This window comes from Mauremys reevesii, linkage group 19 (genome assembly GCF_016161935.1).
Source record: "Mauremys reevesii isolate NIE-2019 linkage group 19, ASM1616193v1, whole genome shotgun sequence".
NCBI classification, from domain to species: domain Eukaryota; kingdom Metazoa; phylum Chordata; order Testudines; family Geoemydidae; genus Mauremys; species Mauremys reevesii.
The window spans coordinates 11,613,647-11,634,516 of NC_052641.1; the positions used below are offsets into that span (position 1 = coordinate 11,613,647).

The 20,870-nt window shown below is 44.7% G+C and overlaps 1 protein-coding gene across 2 annotated transcripts in view; it reads right to left on the bottom strand.

Annotated features, from left to right (window-relative positions):
* Positions 1-10,332: 10,332 nt before the first annotated feature.
* Positions 10,333-20,870, bottom strand: part of BRINP1 (BMP/retinoic acid inducible neural specific 1) — a 96,010-nt gene continuing 85,472 nt past the window's right edge. For both annotated transcript variants that reach the window (XM_039507086.1, XM_039507087.1), the window contains one exon: positions 10,333-14,227. In XM_039507086.1, coding sequence (XP_039363020.1) covers positions 13,087-14,227 — 1,141 coding nt within the window. In that variant the 3' untranslated portion in view covers positions 10,333-13,086. The remainder of the gene's footprint in view (positions 14,228-20,870) is intronic.

Below are 20,870 nucleotides of genomic sequence, written 5' to 3' on the forward strand. Positions count from 1 at the left end.
GCTGACTCGAAGGGAACAAAACAAAGACACAAACAAAAACTTTCCCCCACAGATCTGAAAGTATCTTCTCCCATTATTGGTCCTTTTGGTCAGGTACCAACCACGTTATCTGAGCTGCTTAACCTTTTACAGGTAAAAGAGGAATTAACCCTTTACAGGATAAAGAGGGATTTTATGCTATCCTTAGCTGTATGTTTATGACAGGGCCCTATTGTGCTGGGCACTGATCATATCCACGAGTACACAGTCCATCCTAAACCACATGAAACTTACACCATTGAGCACTACCTATGTCTTATTCCATAGCCAGGATACGCATAAGGTGAAGTTCTGGCCCCTCTGAAGTCAATGGGGTCAGGATTTCACCCCCGGTGTTTACCTTAAGCCACTGGGCAGCATTCGCTATTTTACAATGGAAACCAAGGGCAAGTTCCCAGCTGCAGCCAAAGATTGAACAGAGTAGGAGTGCAAAGGAGTGTGTGCACTGGGCTGGCCCCAGGAGTAACTGGGAATATCTAGCTTGCCAGTAACTCCTAAGGATCAGTGTATCAATCGGACGTCACTGCAGTGCAAGGAAGCCCCAATCATAATTTCTTCCTCCCCAGCCCCATGCACTACTTAAGCCATTGGGAAGTAGGTAAGTGCTGCTAAAGGAGCTGTACGTTACTGGAGGATCACTGTACATTGGGATAAGTCCCACCCATGGCCAGTTTTATGAATACAGCTGGTCAAAAAAAATTGGAGGGAACATTTTTCCATTGGAAAATGCTGATTTGATTAAACATTTCCTGCGAACTTAGCAATTTTGTTGAAATTTGCAATGGGAAATGATTGAAACATTTTGTTTTGACTTTATCCTTTGCACTTTAATATAATAGTAGATAACCTAATAAACATAAAAATCTAAATGTTTTGACCTTATCAACATATTACATCTTGATAAGACGGTTTCGATGGTTCTGAAACAAAATATCTGTTTTTTTGGTATATTTTGAAATTTTTGTTTTGTGGTATATTTTGAAATTTTAACTTTGCATTCAGTCAAAAGGCAATATCAAAACGTTGGAATTTCCTGCAGAACAGACATTTTGTTTTCCTACCAGCTCTATTTGTGGATGTTGGGTGCCCATAGCACCAACAATGCAGAGCAGGTCAGAAAATGGCCCAATGCTTTTAAAGCATCAAAAAAGTCCAGGATAGATTCCCTCATAGGCAGCCAAGTCAGTGCACAAGAGTGGATAGTGTGTTAGGTGCTTTTTATAGTGACAGGATTCTCTGCATACGGTATTTTGGATGATGTTTCAGTTTTATTCTGTACTTATCTGATGTCAGAAAAGTACATATTAAGTCTTCACAGAAAGGGGGTGGGGGGGATTTTTTAATCAGCTTATTATAGGCTTCCATGTATAATAAAACATTTATCTGGCAGTAAACCCTGAATCCTAAAGGAGTTCATTGTAAAGTGACAGATTCAGGTCAGGGACGTTAATGAACAGCCGATTGATGTGTGATGCATAATGATTGGGGAAGATGGCGTTTCTGTTTTACAGAAGAACACCGGAACTTCGGGGTTGCCAGGCCCGATATCCTGCCACTGGCAGTGGCCAACACCTGATGTTTCAGAGAAATAGGAAAGAAATTCTCTAATCAAGGTACTCCATTGAGCCAATGGTGCACTGTGTAGAGAAATGCCTTCCTTAGCCCCCCTCCTCCACATGATCAGCTTGCACCCCGAGGCATGAGACCTGATTTCACCGTATGACCTTAGCTCCTGTAGCTGCAAATGCAGAAAGGGAGGGTGGTCCGTTGGATAGGGGATTTAAAAAAGGAGCCCTCTCTTTTTTCCCCACACACAGCTCTACCACTGATCTCCTAGGTGACATTAAGCAAGTTTCTCATAACATTACATGTCTAGAGTGTATATTCCCTGGAGCAGGGATTGTCTCTCACTATGTGTATGTTGCGTGTCTATCACAATGAGTCCCAAAGGTGGCTCCCCCCAACTCAATGACCTTTAATGTCATTGACTGACCTCCTTATTTTTCCCATTTTACTGGGGTGGCTGCAAGATATTGATATGACACTGCCCTGGAAAACCACTCAGATAGTGCAGGAGGCAGCTGCCCCTTTATTAATGCTGTTCTAAGCAGCAACTCAAGGCAGAGACTTTGTTTTCGTATGTGTCCGTACAGCACCTAGTACAACAAGCTCCTGGCCTATGACTGAGTGCTCTTGGTACCACTGCAATACAAATAACCATAATGAAATTATTATTAATACCATGCACATGCTCTGTAAACTTCACTGGCTACCAGTTTGTTTCTGGGGGCAATGCACAGTGTCTGTCTTGATCTATAAAGTCCTATATGCTTTGGGTCCTCACTGCCTTGGAGTCTCATCTCATTATGCACCATCCCAGCAGTTGAGTTTAGCGGGGAAATTCATGCTAATGGGACTAATTTTAAACTCTGGGCTCTCGAGGCATAGGCTTCTGAGCGCAGGAATTCATATAGGGGTCAGACCTACAAGAAGCCGAGCGCTCTGGCCCTGGTCTGGAAAAGCACTTAAGGACAGGCAGAACTTATTGCTTTCCCTGTGCTTAGAGTTAAGCATGTGCTTAATGCTTTGCTGGATCGGGGCCAGAGTGCTCGGCATCTTGCAGGCCTGAGCCCTGAACTGATCCACCTAAGCCCAATTATCTTGACTTTCAGAGCAAACTGCAGGACTTTCTTATCTACAGAGGCAATTTCCTGAGTGAGCTGCCAGTTTACTCTGAGCTTTTTGCATCAGTCTTCACCTCAGCAATGAAGATGAATGTGACGCCACCGCAGGGTGGACAATGAAAATGATTGGGTTTCCATATGAAAAGCAATGAAAAACACTGGGACTGGTTAGTATATAGAGAAGAAATGGAGAAAGGTACATGAAACAGGTATACAAATCAATGAATGGCATAGCGAAGGCAAATCGGGTGCCCCTATCTACTCTTTCTTGTTATTACAGGAAAAAGGGAATAGTCCATTAAAATGAAAGACAACACAGGTAAAATTGATGGAAGGAAAATTTCTTTTTTAAACAGTACATAATTAAACTGTGGAACTCCCTGCCACAAGACAGCATTGAGAATAAAAGTTAGCAAGATTCAAACTAGGCTGTGATGAGGTGTGCCAGGTGTTTGTTGTCCCTTGCCTGTGGCCCAGACGCCCTGACACACCCCACTCTCAGAAGGTAACCTGCTGTAAGGGAAGAGCAGCAAGTTTGGACCTCCAGGGTTTGCCTTGAGAGGCTTCCCATGATCAGATGCTGGCAGAACCAAAGAGAGTGGGTCCTCCAGTGCCTAGAAGGGCTGGGTTCAGGTAGAAGCCAATCCGGGCCCAGTAGGCTGGATAAAAAATGGCTGGCTGCTCCTATTAGAGGCCAGTTCTGACTGAAGCAAGGACAGGGAAGTGTGTCTCTTTCAGTCCTAACTTGGCCTGATCAGGGCCCAACCTTGACAACATTGGTCTTGGGTCTCTATGAAAGGTTATTTTTTTATGTTTTGGACTTCAGTATCTGACCTAGGCATGTCTATGGACAGTGAGAGTGTTCCCAGCTACAGTAGGCTGGACATTATATTTAAGAAGAGATGTAAAACCCGCAAGCTTGAGGGGATAAGCCAGCCACTAAATGACAGGGGTTAGGAAGAAATACACTACAGGCAAGTAATTCCAAAATTGTCCTGTACAGAGTTTCCTGTACCTTCCTGTGAGTCATCTATCACGGTAGACTGTCAGAAACATGATACTAGAAGACCTCTGGTTTGAGCTCACATGACAATTCCTACATTCCTATTTGTATAGAGTCCTTTTTTTTTACTACTAGTGTAGTTACTCTCGGTTTGCGATGGCTTTACATGTGGCTTTAAATATGCTCAATGAACAAATTAACTAATTAATTAGGTCAATAGTATGGAACAGTTCTTCCTCAGACAAAAGGCTTGATCCTGCTCTCAAATGCACTAGTGTAAATTAGGATTTAACTCAGCTGAAATTAGTAGCCTTTTCACTAGTGCAAGATCCAAATTCGAGCCATAATGAACAGAAATTAGACCTGGATCAAAATCCTGGGTTCAAACTCCATCTCAGCTTTTGTGGGAGGGTCAGAATCCAAATTGAAATCCAGATTCGGGTCTTTGGCCCCTGCTTGGTTAATTAATCAAAACAAAACCTTGGAGCCTAATGCTTTAAAGGAAAGGTTTCAAATCCTGGTCTGAATTTCGCGGTATCATAAGATCAAAAACACAGAGCCAAGTCCCAGCTTTCGTTACACCTCCATGCACTACAGTAACTGGAGTTGTGCTCCAGTAACCAGGTGGTAACTGAGATCAAGGTGTGATCCCCTATTTCCAAATACAAAACTGGAATAAGTTTTTCTTTAATTGTTGCAAATTTCTGTTGCATTTGCTCCCTCCACCAGAACCAGCAAAGACTTCCCCCTCTATCCCCAGCTCTTCGGTCCCTTGGGAGGGAGTCAGGATTGTAAATGAAAGTTTGGTTTGTCACAGGACTGCAACAGCAGCAATTAATGTCATGGCAAAGCTCTTTACTGCTCTCCATATGTTGCTAAGCAACTTGCAGGGAAATGGGACCGATCCTGACACCCGGGTTTGTCAGAGAAGGTAGACGAAAGCTTGTCCTTTTTCTTGCTGTCCTGTCTGAGTTTGGTCTTGAGGATTGAAGCACTGGATGCGGTCTGAAGACATGAAGGTTCCATTCCTGACTTTGTGTAAACTCCCTGTATATGATGGGCAAGTCACTTAATTGACCTTGTGTCCGTATTCCCCACCTGCAAAATGAGCGTGATAATCCTTTGTTGGTCCTGTCTAGCTAGACTGTAAGCTCTTATTAATTATGCAAATGTATAGCCCTGAACTCCATTGTGGCCTCTAGGTGCTACTGTAATATAATAAGTAAGAATCATTTCTGTCTTTCTGGCCACACTGCATCTCTGCCTCTTGAATTTACCAGCCCCAGGGTCCTTTGGCAGCATTTCTCTCACGCCAGTGCCCCTCAGTTTCTTGACCTTCAGTTCCCCTCAGTACAAACTGCTCTTCCATTAGCAGAACTTAGCCACTGAGACATGTTTGTGCTCTTGAGCCCTGACTGGGCTTTTTTTCCACTTCCAAAAACCAACCCTGTAAACGGTGTTGGTGGAGCGTATTCAGAACATATGTAGTGGAAGTACCAAAGAGGCGTGTGCATATCACACATTTGCTCTGAAACCCTGATCATGAAACCACTTCATTAGAACTGGTGGAAAATCTTTGGATGAAACTAAAAGAAACTTTGAAACATCAGAATTTCCCATGGAACAGAAATTCTATTTTCCAACCAACTGTACCTCTGATTTGTTCTCACACGCTGTTAAAAGACCCCACAGCTTCTTTTCTCTACTTAGTGAATGTTACAGTGAATGACCAATTATTAAATAATAATTTTATTTCTGTTATTCCATAACACACCCAGCAGCCATCTTTCCCATATGGAACATTCAGGTACCAGGTGGGACCAGACAGATTTCTACTCTCGGTTACGTTTCTGGCCCTGTTTCTCATTTGCACTAAGACCCTTTTATGCTCTAATGTAAATTGTAGGCTGGCTAAAATATTTGCTTGAAAAGATTTTCTGCCAAAAAATGGTCTCTAAAAACAGAACATTTTTTGCCCAAAAAAATTGTTGAAATTGAATTTTTCCCATCTCTTGTGAAATGTTCTGTGTTTCTTTTTAACCAAGATTTTTATTATAATAGATTTCCATTTTCTTTATTTATTTTCTTTATTTATTGTTACTGGAAGCTCCATTTTCTTGCTGAAAACCTTCATTCTGGCAAATGGAAATTTTTGAACAGGACTACAATAAAAATTTCAGTAAAAAAAAATCTTAGAAAATTTCAAAAAAAGGAGAAAGGGGGACAATTTGGACACTGCAAAGTGGAAACAATTTTGAAATTTCAAACCTTTCTGTGAAATCCCTATCTTATTTTTGACCAGATCTGGTTAAATTATATTTACACTGACTTTGAGCCCTCTCCTTTACACTGGGCACAAAGTTTGTATTTCCCCCCGAGTCTAGAGCCCATCCAGCTAACATGTCTTCAGATGAGTTGGCTTGCGTCTTGCCAAGGTTTCTCAGTTGCATTAAGCTAACTCAATTGAGGTAACATGAATGAAAAATACCTCTTGTTTTTCCTTAGTGTAACTGAGAACCTGACCCTTGGCATATGAGAGATTGGTAGACTCACCTCTGACCTGAATTTACAATCTCACTGTTACTTCTTCTCTTTCTTCCCACTCCTTCCATTGCCCTGGGCAAGCTTGGTACCAGTCCCCTACATACGAAAGCCTCTTACAGCAAGAGGTTCCGCTTCTGACCAGTCCCTACCTGAGGATTATACACAAGTGGCCAGACCTCCCTCATCCTTGATGTTCTCGCTCTTTGAGCCACCTTCACCTTGAATTTCCCATCTCTCAAACTTCTGTTTGTGGTTATGCGTGAGAAAGGGAGGAGGGAGTGAGACAGAGATGAAAGACGTAAGAGAGACAGGAAGAGAGGGAGAGATGGGTAAAGAGGAGACTATAGGGAGAAAAGGAGGAAATGGGATGAGCCTAGTGCCAAGGGACCATGTGGACTGACCTCTGATCTATGCACGGAGACAATTTAACATGGCAAGAACTTTATAACCCAGAACAATGGGTGAACTTCCAGATGAGCAGGTGATGAGAAGAAGCTCCTGGTCCCTGAACAACTCCTTGGATGGGTGGAATTAGATACCATGCCTCAAACACCCAGTGTTTCCATGACTTCTTCGTCAATGGAAGGTGCTGGGTTTTGGTCCCTGACATCAAATGGCCTGGGTCAAATCCCAGTCTGGTTGAAGTCAATGGGAGTAGGATCTGGACTCCAGTTATTGCATGGCTCTTCTGTCTGTGGGGAACTATTGGCTGGAAGATTTTTGAGGAAGTCACTACTCCTGGAGGTCCCATTGTTTCATGTTCTCTGTGTATATATATATATATATATATATATATCTTCATACTGTATTTTCCACTGCATGCATCCGATGAAGTGGGTTCTAGCCCACGAAAGCTTATGCTCAGATAAATTTGTTAGTCTCTAAGGTGCCACAAGTACTCCTGTTCTTTTTGCGGATACAGACTAACAGCTGCTACTCTGAAACCTACTCCTGGAGTGTTCATGAGTGTCTCCGGTTGTGTGTGTATCCCCATGCATCTCCGTTTCTTCCCAAGTACCAGTCCAGCCCAGGGTGAAAAAGACTGAGGGTTCAGCACCCTGCTGTAATCCACTGGCGGTCTAAATCCAGCCCACAGCAGACAGGAGTCCACATCATAAAACCCACTGGGCATTAACTAGAATCCTTGCTGACACTCAGCTGAGAGGCCAATGATGGAATTGAGCATGAAGACTGACCATCCGTCTCACCCTGACAGGTCAGGATTCAGGCACGTTGGCAGGCAGGAGTGCAGGGAAGTTTGTATTGTTGCTGCCCAGACAGAATCTTATCTTCTGTGCATAAACAAGAGGTTTGGGGCATTCAATATAACACTATACTAGCACAAAGTTCACTCAGAAAATAAATCAGGAGACAGTGGCCCTGCTGATTACATTTTCTGCTCCTGACCTAGGTCCTCTATGTCTGAATGCTGTCCCAGATATTCAAGGGGCACACACTGGTTTGGTTTCCTGAGAGAGCTGGCTGATGTTTTTCACGCAGAAACGGGAAGGGAAGGGAGCTTACATTTTAAAAAAATGGCCCTTTCTGAAACACAAGCCTTTTCATGAAAACGTCTCAGCATTATCAAAACGCTCTGGGATGGGGGTTGTGAAATTTCCCATTATATATTTTTTCACTCATTTTTCCATTTAAATCATTTCCCTCCCTTTTTTTTAATCTGGTTTTTGGTACAAAACGACAGTTTTTGATAAAGAAAAATAAATGAAAAAGATTATTGGCAAAAATTATGGCAGAAAATGTTAGGAAAAACAATAACAGGGTTGCACAATGGAAACAACTCTGGAAAATAATTTCATTAAATTTCAATTTATTTCCTAATCCTCCACCCTCCAGCTGGACACATTCCAGATCAACCCTTGAGCTTCTCAGCTTTCAGGCACCAAGCAGCAGTGTCTAATGCCTGTGCCATTTTTTTTCCTTTTCACCAACCACCAAGGGGTGTATTCATCAAGAAAAATGCATTAGTGTGAGACAGGAGTAAACAGCTCGCGTCACCGCTGCCGCATCTCTTTCCTAGTAGCAGGAGTGGAGAATCAGAGCTGATGGTCCCCTGTGCACCAGACACCATCTGCAGAATGCTCTCATAAGTGCTTTTCGGCAAGTGGGTGAAAGGAACGGCTTGTTTGTGACGGCAAAGAAACACAGCACTTAAGACCATCGCAGCTGTCACAAGGACATGCACACACAAATTGGCCTGAAGGTGGCTGATGGCTCAGTAGGTAGGAATGAAGGGCGGTAATTGAGCAATAAACTCTTATTCCTCTCTCATATTTCCTGGACCCTTTGAGGGAGAGAAGGTTCCATCATTGGCTTCCAGGGGGGAAACCGGCCACTGGGCCTGGGAGCGAGAGCACCAAGGGACATTGGCATCAGAGCACTGGTATCAGCTCAGCCGCACAAGAACCGGCATTATGCACCCAGCTACTAAGAGTCCCACTCTCATGCTTTGTCTGATCCTGACCCCACTGAAGTCAATGGCAAAACGCCTGTTGACTGAAACATCAGCAGGACCCTTGTACCTATTTTACAGGAATAAAATTGGACCCTGGCATGGAAGGTTTCCACCCTGTGTTCCCTGCTCTCATTCACCCTCATCCACCCGTTCTTACCCCATCTCTGCAAAAAGCTGTTTTGCGCCAGGTCTTATGCCTTGCTCCGGTTGCCATTGAACTTGCTGAAGGGAGACTGGCTGGCGGGGTGAGTAGGGTCATGTCCTTTGCCGCTCATGAGGGCAGAGATGTGAAGGTCCAGACTCTTCCCAGTGATTTCATTTGATAGCTAATTAATGGCCTCCCCTCGTTTCCATGGCAACCCCATGCTGTGCTCCGAGCCCTGATCCAAACGGGCACTCTGTACGCTCCCAGTGCCTTAGCATCAGCATATTAATAAGACCTGCTGACGTTATCCACTTGCTGCCACATCAGGCTGGCAAGGCTGTAATTGAATTTACAAAATTTCCCAGCAAGCTCATAGCTGCTCCTCCCCTCTGTCCGTGAGCAATGGGTCTCAGCAGTGCTCTCCCCACTCCCACCCCTTGCTGGAAGGAGCATAACGAAGACCCATCAAGCTCCGTTCTTTGCCTCTGAGAAGAGGAGGTTTTGCTTTTGTTTTTACTTTGGATCCCTAATGTAAATACAAGGGAAAATTAAGCACTAGGGACTATGTTGTAAGGGGCAATCCTGCACTGCAGTCACTGGCGAGGTTAGACTAGATGTAGACTTAAAATTTGTCCCCTAATTCCCTACAGTGAAGGGAGAGGTAGCTGAGGATAAGGCTATAACAATGTCACACTTGCGCAGTCAGACACGTTGGGTGCATCTAGTTGTCTGGGTGGAGGGACCTTCTGGAGTACCCCTATTTCTTCCCCATTAGTGATCCTTCCCTCCTAGACCTTGTGTCATGGTGAGCCTACATCTGGCCAAGGACTGGGGGTTGGACATGGTTCTCTCCAAAGGCAAGTACTGGTGCGGGCCCCTCTAGAGTGATACAGGGCACTCTCCCCCTCTGCCACGACCTAAAAGATGTGACATGTCTCTACACCTTTCACAGCTTGCAAAGGACCGAAACACGAGCCAGTACAACCGGCTTTCCCTGTGTGTTGGATGAGATTGTCGTATGTGCTTCTTCACGGAGCATAGGGAGCTGAGTAGAGGAAACAGAGAGCACAAAACACTGTACAAAACCAGGCGCATTTACCGTTAGTAAACCAGAGCATGAAATCTTCCTCGCGGCATAAACTGGACCTGGTTGTTTCCTTCCCAGCTGCCCTAGGAGAGCAAAACATGGTGCAAGTGCCACCTCTATCAAGGCTTGTCTAACGAACCCAACCTTGTTTATTTCTTTTTCTTGTGAGTCTGAGACTCGTTTTAAGCCCAATATGCTGGCTGAGCTGCCGGAGAGTTGTAATTTTTTGTATCCCGAAGACAAAATAATTGATCCACAACATTTTGTCTTCATTTCACGATGCAATGACACCCTGCCATGTTGCGACATCATTCCTTGTTGATGCCAGACAAAGATTCTACACGGTATTGATCTGGCATTGCATAATGATGCCATGTAATAACATCATGACTCATTAAAAAAGTTTTGGACACCAAGGGGGCATCTATGTTAGACTTTTTCCAAATAAAACTTCCCTCTTTTGCTACCCAGGGTCCAGCTTCAACAGTGGTAGCAATTCCTGACGTGCTAGGGGTCATCAGTGACTGACATTTTAACCCCTGTGTTCTCTAAATTTGCTTAGAGCAGATCTAGACAACAGTGATTGAAAACTCTGGTGGCTTCCAGTGCCATATCAAAGCTAAAGTTCCCACTTTGATACCACCAATTTCAGCCTAATGGGATCTAGCACCGCATGAAGTCAATAGGAGATGTATGCATGCCCTAACTGTTCTGCAAACACAGGACAGGCTTTGGAAAATGAGTCTGCTGATGACCCTATGGATTTCTGGTTGAGTGGCAACTCCTCTTGCTATTGGTGACTAGACCTGGGTGAATAATTAGTAAGGAATAACTTTCTGATGAATTTCATTTCGTTTTCTGCTAGCAAATTTCACTCTTCCAGATTATTCACCAGATCGTACCAGTGAATCCTTCTTGGTCTGTAGGTTGTTCAAGAATAATATTTGATATTTTAAATGTATTACTATTATTCCTTAACTTTCAGCTACTTTGGTCAGTCGGGTAGATTACATGGTATGTCCCTGGTCCTTGACTGGATGGATGTAATTTTTACAAACACAGTTTCTACTGAAAATACTCATAATTACAAATGTGAAATTTGCTTCTCATTAATACTGTCCAGTTTTTCCTTAAAAGTGACTGTTTCCACGCATATTCCTGCTAGGGAACATGCTCACATTAGAAAGCAAACACAAGAGGTGTCACAAATGTAACTGACTCCCCATCATACACACAGCTTGGGCTGACTGCAGGCTTTTACTCTTTCTTCTCTTGGTAGCAGCTCAGAGTAGTTTGGGTATAGCCTCCCGCTAGCTAGTTTGTTTGTGGGTTTCTCTAAATGAGTGTATGGTTCTTTCAAGGTTAGCTAATCCTCTTCCCTCCATTTTGGTGCACAGTAGAGATGAGCCTCAACCAAAACCTTGCAAACTGAACTCTGAGTCTGAATCCAGATTTAATTGTCCAACTTGATGCCTGGTCCATGGACAACATTTTCAAAAACACCTACGTTACAAAATGTAACCCCACATCTTTGCCATGGGCCTGTCCAAAACCGTAGATCAAAACACGTCTGAATTTCAGGGTTCGGGGTTCAAATCTGAACTTTTTTTGAGCTGAAATTTTAAACCACAGACCAGATCAAGACCCATGGTTTAGGTTCAGGTCTTTCTCAAGGTCTCAGTTCCAGCTTGTACGAAAATACTGCTTTATTGCCTAAATTGACAGGTCAAGTAGCTGTATTTCTCCTGTTACACCTCCTTATTTTTTAGTGATTCCTCACCAAAACCTGTTGAAATCAATCAAAAGAGTCCCCCTCACCCTGTCTTCAGAAGGTTGTGGATTGCACCCTAAATCTTCAATTATATGCTCTATGGGATTTTAGAAAAATAATAGAAATATATATTCCCAGTGCAAAACTTTACTCAGCTTAGTTACATTTTGATAATTCAAGCTATTTTACTTCTGTTTTGCTGTTGTGATTTTGGGAGATTGGTGTGTTCTGTTCTTTTTTGCAACAATCTGTTTCTTTCTTATGGGGCAAAGAGTTTAGTATCAGCAGATGAAACCTGGATTTTGTCTGTAGAAAGAAGGGGGAACAAAAACAGGATTGTGTGTGTATGTTTGTGCGTGTGTATGTGTGTGTGTATAGTATATGTGAAAAAAACCTCAACTTGTATATTTTCCAAAGTGACTAATGATTTGGAGTGCCTCTGTTCTTTGGTGCTTGACTTGAGACACCTTACATTTGTGTAGCTGCATTTGTGAAGCTGGGGTAAATTTTCATAGCTCCATTGACTCCAATGGAGCTATGACCAATGGTGTCAATGGAGCTCTGACCATTTGGAGCAGCTGGGGATCTGCCCCAGTAGAGGTCCTGATCCTTCAAAGGGGCTGATTTTCAGAAAGTGCTGAGCATTGGCCCACTGGGAAGATGTTTCCAGTTGGGCGCTGAAAGATGGAGACACTCCAAGTTCCTAGTCTCTTTGGAAAATGTAGTCCTTCACTCCTCCTTGTGTGTGCAAGCATGGATATTACTCTCAAAGGACTGCCATCACCTCCCTTCCAGAGACAAAGTTCATCACAGGAGGGGTGAATAATTAAACATCAGGCTGGTATAAATCTCAACAGAAGAAATATCTTTTATCTTTTGACCATTTACTCCCACTAGGAATAATGGCAGCTCTTTTACATTGATATATAATTCTTTGTTGGTTTGTTTGTTTGTCTTGGCACCTGCATAGCAGAAATCTTTACAATTCATTACCGAAATGTCCCTCCCCCCAGCTCTGATCCTCCCTCTGATTTATTTTTGCAGCACCTGAGTCCTAACAAGCAACACCCTCAAGGTCGAGAGAGAGTAAGATGTGACCCATTTATGATGGATTATAGAAATAACAAACATGCCTGACAGTTTTATACAGCTGCTAGAACGGGTTTAGTTTCCAACAAATGAAGAATTTCCTCTCCCCCCACACCTTTTTTTTTTTGTCTATTAATTACATTTTACAAATTTTCTTTTCTTTTCTTTCCCCTTTCCTTGTTTCCTTTTTCTTTTCATTTTTTTATACAGCGAAAGGATCAGTTACTGATGTGTCCACAGAAGAGTCAGGGTTAGCAGAGTTTGGCTGTCATCTGATCCGACTGTTTGAGGATCTCGGTGTTGTACAGGTCTAGTGCATGGTTCACGCGGATGATCTCGCTGTTGGTCAGTTTCAGGCGGTGCTTGAGCATACAGGAGAACAGATCCAGCTGCGGCTTACCCGGTGCCACAGGGGGGGCCAGTCTGTTGATTCGGTCCCGAATGTCCAGCAGCAAGAGCATGACGGAGGACGAGGAATAGAACTGCCCACCTTGGGTGTATGACTGGTTGACCTGCTGCACAGCACTGCGCAGCAGGTCGGCGTTAAAACGCAGGCTGTAGCCGTACACCTGCACGTCAGAGATCTTGATGTAGAACTGACGCTTGCTGGGGTCAGAAAGGTCCACGGGCCCCTGGCCAGTCTCATTGCGCAGCAGGGAGGGCAGCCGAGTCCGGCTGCGTAGGTAGATGTGGACAGTCTCAAAAAAGGTTTTCCAGCGGTTGCCCAGCAGCAAGGTCCAGTTGTAGCACTGGCTGTTCTGGAGGCGGATTTTCTCCCAGCGCGGGTAGCCGAACTCCCCAAACGGCATGTTCCAGCCCTCAGAGTGGCTCCCGCTGAAGGGGTTGACGTAGACAAAGAACATCGGGTCCAGGCTGCTGTTGCGCATCTGGCATATGCGCATGGAGATGCCGATCGCCATGTGGATAAAGTCCATCCGGTTCTTGTTGCTCTTCAGGGTGAGAGACATGCGCTTGCGCCACCTGGGGTCGAAGAAGGTGTCCAGGCGGATCTCGTTGCTGATGAAGGTGGTGTGCACGTAGAGACGCGAGTCCATTTTCTGCAGCAAATACTTCAGCTCCAGATCCTGGAAATCCAAGTCTGTCTCAAAGCTGATGAACTGCTCGCTGCGCTCCGAGTCCACGTTCTGCGGCTCGCAGCGGCCCCGGTACAGCTTGTAGCCCTTGTTGCACGAGCCGCAGAGGGAGATGTTGGCCAGACTACACATGGCGCAGCTGTTGTTGCCCCCGATAATGCACGGGATGGGGCGCTGGCACAGGCTGGTGCTGCCGTGGCACACGCAGCTCCGTTGGCTCTCCAGGAAGGTCCCCCAGAACCCATTCTCGTTGCAGTAAAGCAGGGACTGAACCCGGGTAAGCCACTGCTGTATTGTCCTGCAAACAGGAAAACAAGAACTTTAGCCTCAAGTGTACAGATGGGCTCTTACAATTGAAGCTGGGCCCCTATTAAGGGTAGGGTGGGTATGTGAGGCAGGGTTTCAGAAGCTGCATGTTCTGGTGTCTGGCATTTGATACACTCTGTCCCAATCTCCTTCCAGGTCCTCCTCCTCCACTGGAGGATAAATGCCCTGTAAGAAATAGCCCTGGGGCAGATTCCCTATCCTGCATCACTCCCTTGGTGCTGCACGGACCATGCAAAAGAAAAACCAGCTGGCCTCAATTTCTTGCTGGGGATTCATCAGTGCTGATGAGTCGCTAGTAGGAGTGGAACTGACAACCCTAGCATGGGGTTGCAGGGAAAGGCCCCTTTGACGGTCCTCAGCTGGCAGCTGGTTCCTTTGGGAGCATTACCAACTGCAGCAGGTTATACCAGCTTCTCTAGGCTGAGACTGGGCAGTGACTCAGGGCATCCTCCTAGCCAGCCCTTGTCAGGAGCCAAACCCCTTTGGAACCTTGATCAGCTGATGGTGCACAGGTCAGTGAAGACAGAAAAGAAGCCAGAGGCTTGGGTGTGTGGTGATAGTTCTGCTGTAATACCCTCATCCTTAAAGCACCCCACTATCTCAGTGCCTGCCCCTATTACTCTATATTGTAGTAACCCCATATATGGCTTCTCCAACACCCCTGGAATGTTGCCTTTCTGACTGGCCACCACTTAGTACCTCCATGCAGTATTTCCTTTCTAACCAGCCCTCCCCAGAAATCCCTGCGCAGCTGCCCCTCCCCCCTCACTAATGAATACTTCATTGTCTCCTCTGGGCAAAAAAGTTCTGGGTAGCGCTGTAGTGAGAGGCCTGGCTAATGACAAATTAGGATTCAGTCCCTGCAGAACAGGAGGAGTGATTATGGACAGAGGCTCTCAGAGCTGGATTAGTGAAATTCATGGCACCTGCATAGCCTGACCGCCGAAGAATCATTAAGCTGTGAGCTGTATCAAAGAAGGCTTTAAATGATACAGCAGCAAAGAACAGCAGGAGGACTCAAGGAAGAGAAGAGAAGGGAGGGGTGAGAGAGAAGGGTGGAGGAGACAGAGGCATGGAAGGGAAGAAATAAATAAGGAAGAGAAGTGGAAAAGAATTGGAAGCAGAGATGGAAAGAGGGAGAGGTTAAGGGGGAGTGTGAAATAAAACAGAAGAGAGAAAAAAGCAAATGGAAAGAGAGAAACTGACAAAAGGAGAAAAAGAAGCGGTGGGGGTAAGAAAGGAGAACTGTGCAAAGGGAGGGAAAATAGAAAGAAACAGAGTGAAAGGCTCAGACTGAGAGGGACAGGGGAGTGAAATGAATTAACAGGAAAATGCTGAAGGCTGAGAAGTGTGAAGGGACCCTTAGCACATCCCTCACTTGGCATGAAGCTGCCAGGGTCTCTCTCCCCCATAACAGCTCACCAGAACAGTCCTGCAAGTGGGAAAAGGCAGAAAGAGGCTAGGGAACTTGGAAACAAGACACTGACGTCTAGAAATGTCACTTTCTTGTCCGGACTGGAAAGTAAGACACTATGCTTGAGTCAGGGAAGGAGTCAGCATCCATGTCCCCCTTGTCCTGAAGTGCTCTAACCACTAGACCCCCTGACTACAATATGGATGGATCACCTTCCCCTCAAGGGAAGCACAATTCATTGCTTCTGCTGTACATGGCAATCTAAATATAAAACTGCAGCATTAGAGCAGGTGCATGGGAAATAAAACAACCCGCCCATCTGCCAAATTGTTTTTTTTTTTGTCTGCATGGGTGAAAGGCTCATTGATGAAGCACGAGGATCCTGTGATGGAGCGCCCTGCTCAATGGCAACAATGGGAAATCACAGGTTGCCAGGCTCACAGCAGCTATTGTGTCTTAAAGATACATTCCAAGCTCCCACCTACACTGCAATTTCCACCACAACAGTTACAGCAGAAGAGCCCCCTGGCAGCAAGATGAACTCAGGAATGAGGCACAGGGCTGGAGCTTGAAAGACAGGGGTTCAAGTTTTGGCTCTGTCATATCATCTCTTTGCATCTAAGTTCCCTGTTTGTACAGTGGGGATATTCCTCCCCCTAGGCTTGCTGGGAGAACACATTTATTACTCTTCGCAAGGGACCGGGGCCATATAGCTGGAAAGCAGATGTGGCTTGGTCCTGGCACTGAATTGTGTCTCTGCTTGGTGCTAGAGCTGCAGCAAGGCCCCAGGGAGTGACTCCTTTGGGAACAGGCAAATCCTGTCCAGGTTTTACACTGACCCCAGTGCACAGCTGGCTTCACCAGCTCTGTGCTGCCTGGTGTAGGGAGCATTGCAGGATAGGGGTACAGCTAGAGTGTTCTTCTGCCCAGCAATTCTGTAAGCCACCTCCCCTCTGACCTTGCACTGGCCTCAGCATATATCTTGCTATGGAGACTCATTAGTGTGGAGACTCTTGCTATGGAGACTCATCCTGCAGTGAAATGGCACTTCCAGGGCCAGCCGCTCAGCCCCCTAGAGCAGGAAGAAATTTGCCCCCCTGGAGAAGAAGCTGAAACCAGCCTCTTGGCATGTTGGTAAAGAGTAACTGGCTGAGTGAATGTGAGCTGGCAATGAAGAGAAGAGCATTAACATGGAGACAGAGGCAAGGGGCTTCTGCTGAAGCTAAGTATCAATGACTCCCCAGCTCCTGTCATACCCACCATGCAGCACAAGCTATGAACACATGAGAGGCCAAAGGGCTGCATTGACATAGGAACAATGCCAGGGCGACGGGTGAGAATATTGTTTATGTAGTGGGTGTATGTGTATAGGTGGGGTTCATTGCAAGTTGATTGGGTAGTTATGGGTGTTTGTAGAGTGAGTGTGTGCGCACACGTGTATGTGCCAACATACATTTCATACTATATCTCCGGGTTTTCTATATACATAAACACACACACTGTACATAGACTTAAATAACCACCATGCACACTCTCATATGAATAATAGAGAAAAATACATATACTACACATGATTTAACAGCTACATATGCCTATACCTTAACATCGGGGCCAGTTTTAGCTCTGGTGTAAGCACAACTCTATTGATTTGCTTATGCCAGGGCTGAATTTGGCCTTCCCTGTGCATCATGCACTCAGAGATTTCCTGTGCACATAAATATATGGCCTGATTCTCTGCTCCTTTACACTGGGTTTATGTGGAGGTAACTCCACTGACTTAATGAGTGTTACACTGATGTAAAGCTGGTGGAACAGAGTGTGGGATCAGGCCCTTTCTGTCTAATTCTGTGCTCACTTACACTGGTGTAACTCCAGATGTTAATATAATATATGGAGATAGGTCTATCTGAAAGGTCATTGAGTCCAGCCCCCTGCCTTCACTAGCAGGACCAAGTACTGATTTTTGCCCAGATCCCTAAGTGGCCCCCTCAAGGATTGAATTCAGAACCCTGGGTTTAGGAGGCCAATGCTCAAACCACTGAGCTATCCCTCCCCACCACTGAAGTCAGTGGAATTAGATTACTGTCAAACCACTCTAGTGAGTGCAAGAGACTAAGAGGGGCAGGAGGTTGGTTGTGTGTGACCAGGCACATTTCAGAAGATGATCTACATGGATATTCGTCTGGGCTACAAATGGCTCAGTGCAATGAAAAGACAAATTTATAGCACACACACACACACACACACACACACACACACACACACACACACACACACACACACACACACACACACACACACACACACACAGAGAGAAATAAGCCAGAACAGTAAGAGTTGACCTGATGGGAATTAGAGAAACATGACAGGCCTGTTCTCCACACAATGGCAATTACAGAATCAGATCATTATGTCCTCGTCCAGCCTCGATGCTGGTTGGATTGTACAAATGCAGACTGCCCTTCTTCCCACCCACTCGTTCGCTGAGCATCCCGTCCAAGAGGAGGCCGTGAAGAACAGGAAAGGTGGCTCAGCCAAGATCTGGAAACTAGCAATTTTCCTCTTCCTCAAATCAGCATTGTGAAGCGGTGATGGGAAGGGAGCAGGGGATGGTACAGTGTTTTCTGTGTCTCAGCGCTACGGAGATGCAAGCAGGACAGGGGAAAAAATACCATCTGCTGATGGCTGCACTAAATAGATAAATAAATAAAATAAGAAGCAAAACCCAGCGCATGCCTAGGGACAAGCTATAGGCATGAAAGAAAGAGGTGCAATGAGAGAGAGATTGGATAGATGTAGAAACAATCAAGAAAGACCGACATCATCTGAAAGCAAATGTCAGAGTAAACCAGTATGTTTTGGATGGGTGTCTTTTGCTCCCTCTTCCCCAGAAAAGATTATAAGTGGGGGTTACATTTCCATGTTTTTTTGTTGTCAGATTCAAACAATTGCTCTGTAATACTGTGAACACTAAGCACATTGTGCTGGCACATTAGAACCCGAAAATGAGATGGACGATAAACTGACCAGTCTAGTGTTTGCTCTTCAAGCCCTGTAAAATGCAAACCACACACAACATGCATGGTGGAGACTCCATTAGCTCTTTACATTTCTGTCAGTTCTCTCTATTTGTGTCACCAGGCTGCAGTTGAGACCAGTGGATGACCCATCACCAGAGATAAAGGGAGCTGCAGGCAGAGTGGTCTCTTTGAGGGACCTTTGACTTTGGAATGATTCGCTCCCCTCCCTCTGGTTTAAAAGAGTTCAGATTTGTTGACCTTCTGGACTCACTCCAAATTTCATTTCGTTGGGCAAGGCTGAAGGGCAGGTTTGGGGGAAATGTGAAGGGAAATGAGATGTCCATCTGGATGGTAGCTATGTGCGCTAGTAAAAATGTGAAATGAAATATTTAATTACACATTTGTGTCAACAGTTCATTGAAAAATAAAGGGGATGGGGGATTTTAATATTTTTGTGAATCAGCCCCCTATTTCTCATCAAGCGATAGTTGCCATGATGGCTTGATGCCTTAGTGAAGTGAAAGTGTGTGCTACTATTTTCATTCTTAAAGACTGTGAAATGTATTCTTAGCTAATGACAATAAGGCTAGAGGCCGGGCGAGATGGCCCTCTGTGCGTATTCTTTATTAACTCTAAAGTTTTAAAATAAACTTACGTGTGCCCATTCAGTTTTCAAATTTAAATAAATTACTACATGCTTTAATATAGGCTACAAGAATTAAGGAGTCATTTCTTTTTTAAAACCTATGAACTTGATATGGACAATGTGCTTTTAAGAAAAAGCAAATCAATGCAAATCTTTTCTTTTCTTTTCTTTTCTTTTCTTTCTCCACTACTGACAAAGGTCATAGTAGTATCATTCCAATTACAAAAATCTATACCCTCTCTTTTTCATGGAAACACTTCCTCTTCTTTTTCCTGGAGGGCAGTGAATGGCAATTCTATTTCCCTCTCCTTTAGGTTGCTATTGAATATATAATGTACTTTTCTATTATGCTTTTGTGCACGAGAGAGAGAGAGAGAGACGTGCTGTTAATATAACCCCTCCATCCTTTCAAAGCCAGTGGCATGAATGATAAGCATCTGTCTCTATATAATATATACAATTAGAAAATGAGAATGTGTCCTAGCCCCACTAAAAAGAACACTGAAATACATACCCCTCTCTCCAGATCTGTCTGCCGAGCCAGTCCCCCAACTTACTACAAATGCGGGATGACACATAAGAGTGGAAATGATAATATGCCTGGTGGTGTTGACTTAAACAAATCAAACACATCAGTCAGTTAAAAACTCAGCTGCCAGCATCCATTTCATCCTCCCTTACCCAGCTTTTATAGTGCTTGTTGGAGGCTCCCTTTCTGCCTGGCTGGCTTTTTCAAATAGAAGCAAAATGCTAACGACATATTTATATAAAGCTTTGTACCCGCACGGTTGGCTGCATATTGGCTAGGTGCTGTTTTCTGCTTTTGGTGGTGGTGATGATGCACGATTCAAAGATAATATACGAATGTCTATGTTACTTCTGCATAAGCTAGGTTCGTTTGTAACGACTTAGCCAACCGTCTAGATGGGTCAGTTTGAAAATGGTCTCCAGAAGAAAATAAAAATCCTTTAACCTTGAACTATCCCTGGTCTCCTCATTGGGATATTGTCCACCTGCACAAAAGTCCTCTGTTATTAAAGAGGCCTTAAGGACCTGGAAGCATGACATTGACTGTATATGGCTAAGTGAAAGCTCAGAATGCTCATTGCCCTATGGATAAAATGGATACAAGAGCCTCTAGTTAGCCAATTAATTATCTCTAGAAATAGAACAGACAGCTGATCAAGCTGGTGAAAAAAAGCAGTTCATCTACAAATGCTAACTTGGCCCATCCGCTCCCAGCGAGGCTCGGAAGAGGAGATACCAGAGCTCATTATTTCCAGGATTTCAAGCGACACTCCTCAGTTCCAGACAAGAGCTACGATAGGGTGAGAAATGTTCATTAAAACCATGGAGACAGAACTCCAAAAAAGGGTGGGAGACAGCACTGAATCCTGCCACCCGGAAAGGCTGGGAGGAGTCAGCCATTACTATATAATAGCTACAGCTGCTATACCTGTGACAGAACACCCATTTCCTCAATAATTCTGAGCATGTCTCTCTCCTTCTTTCACGCTCTCAGTTGTAGCTATGT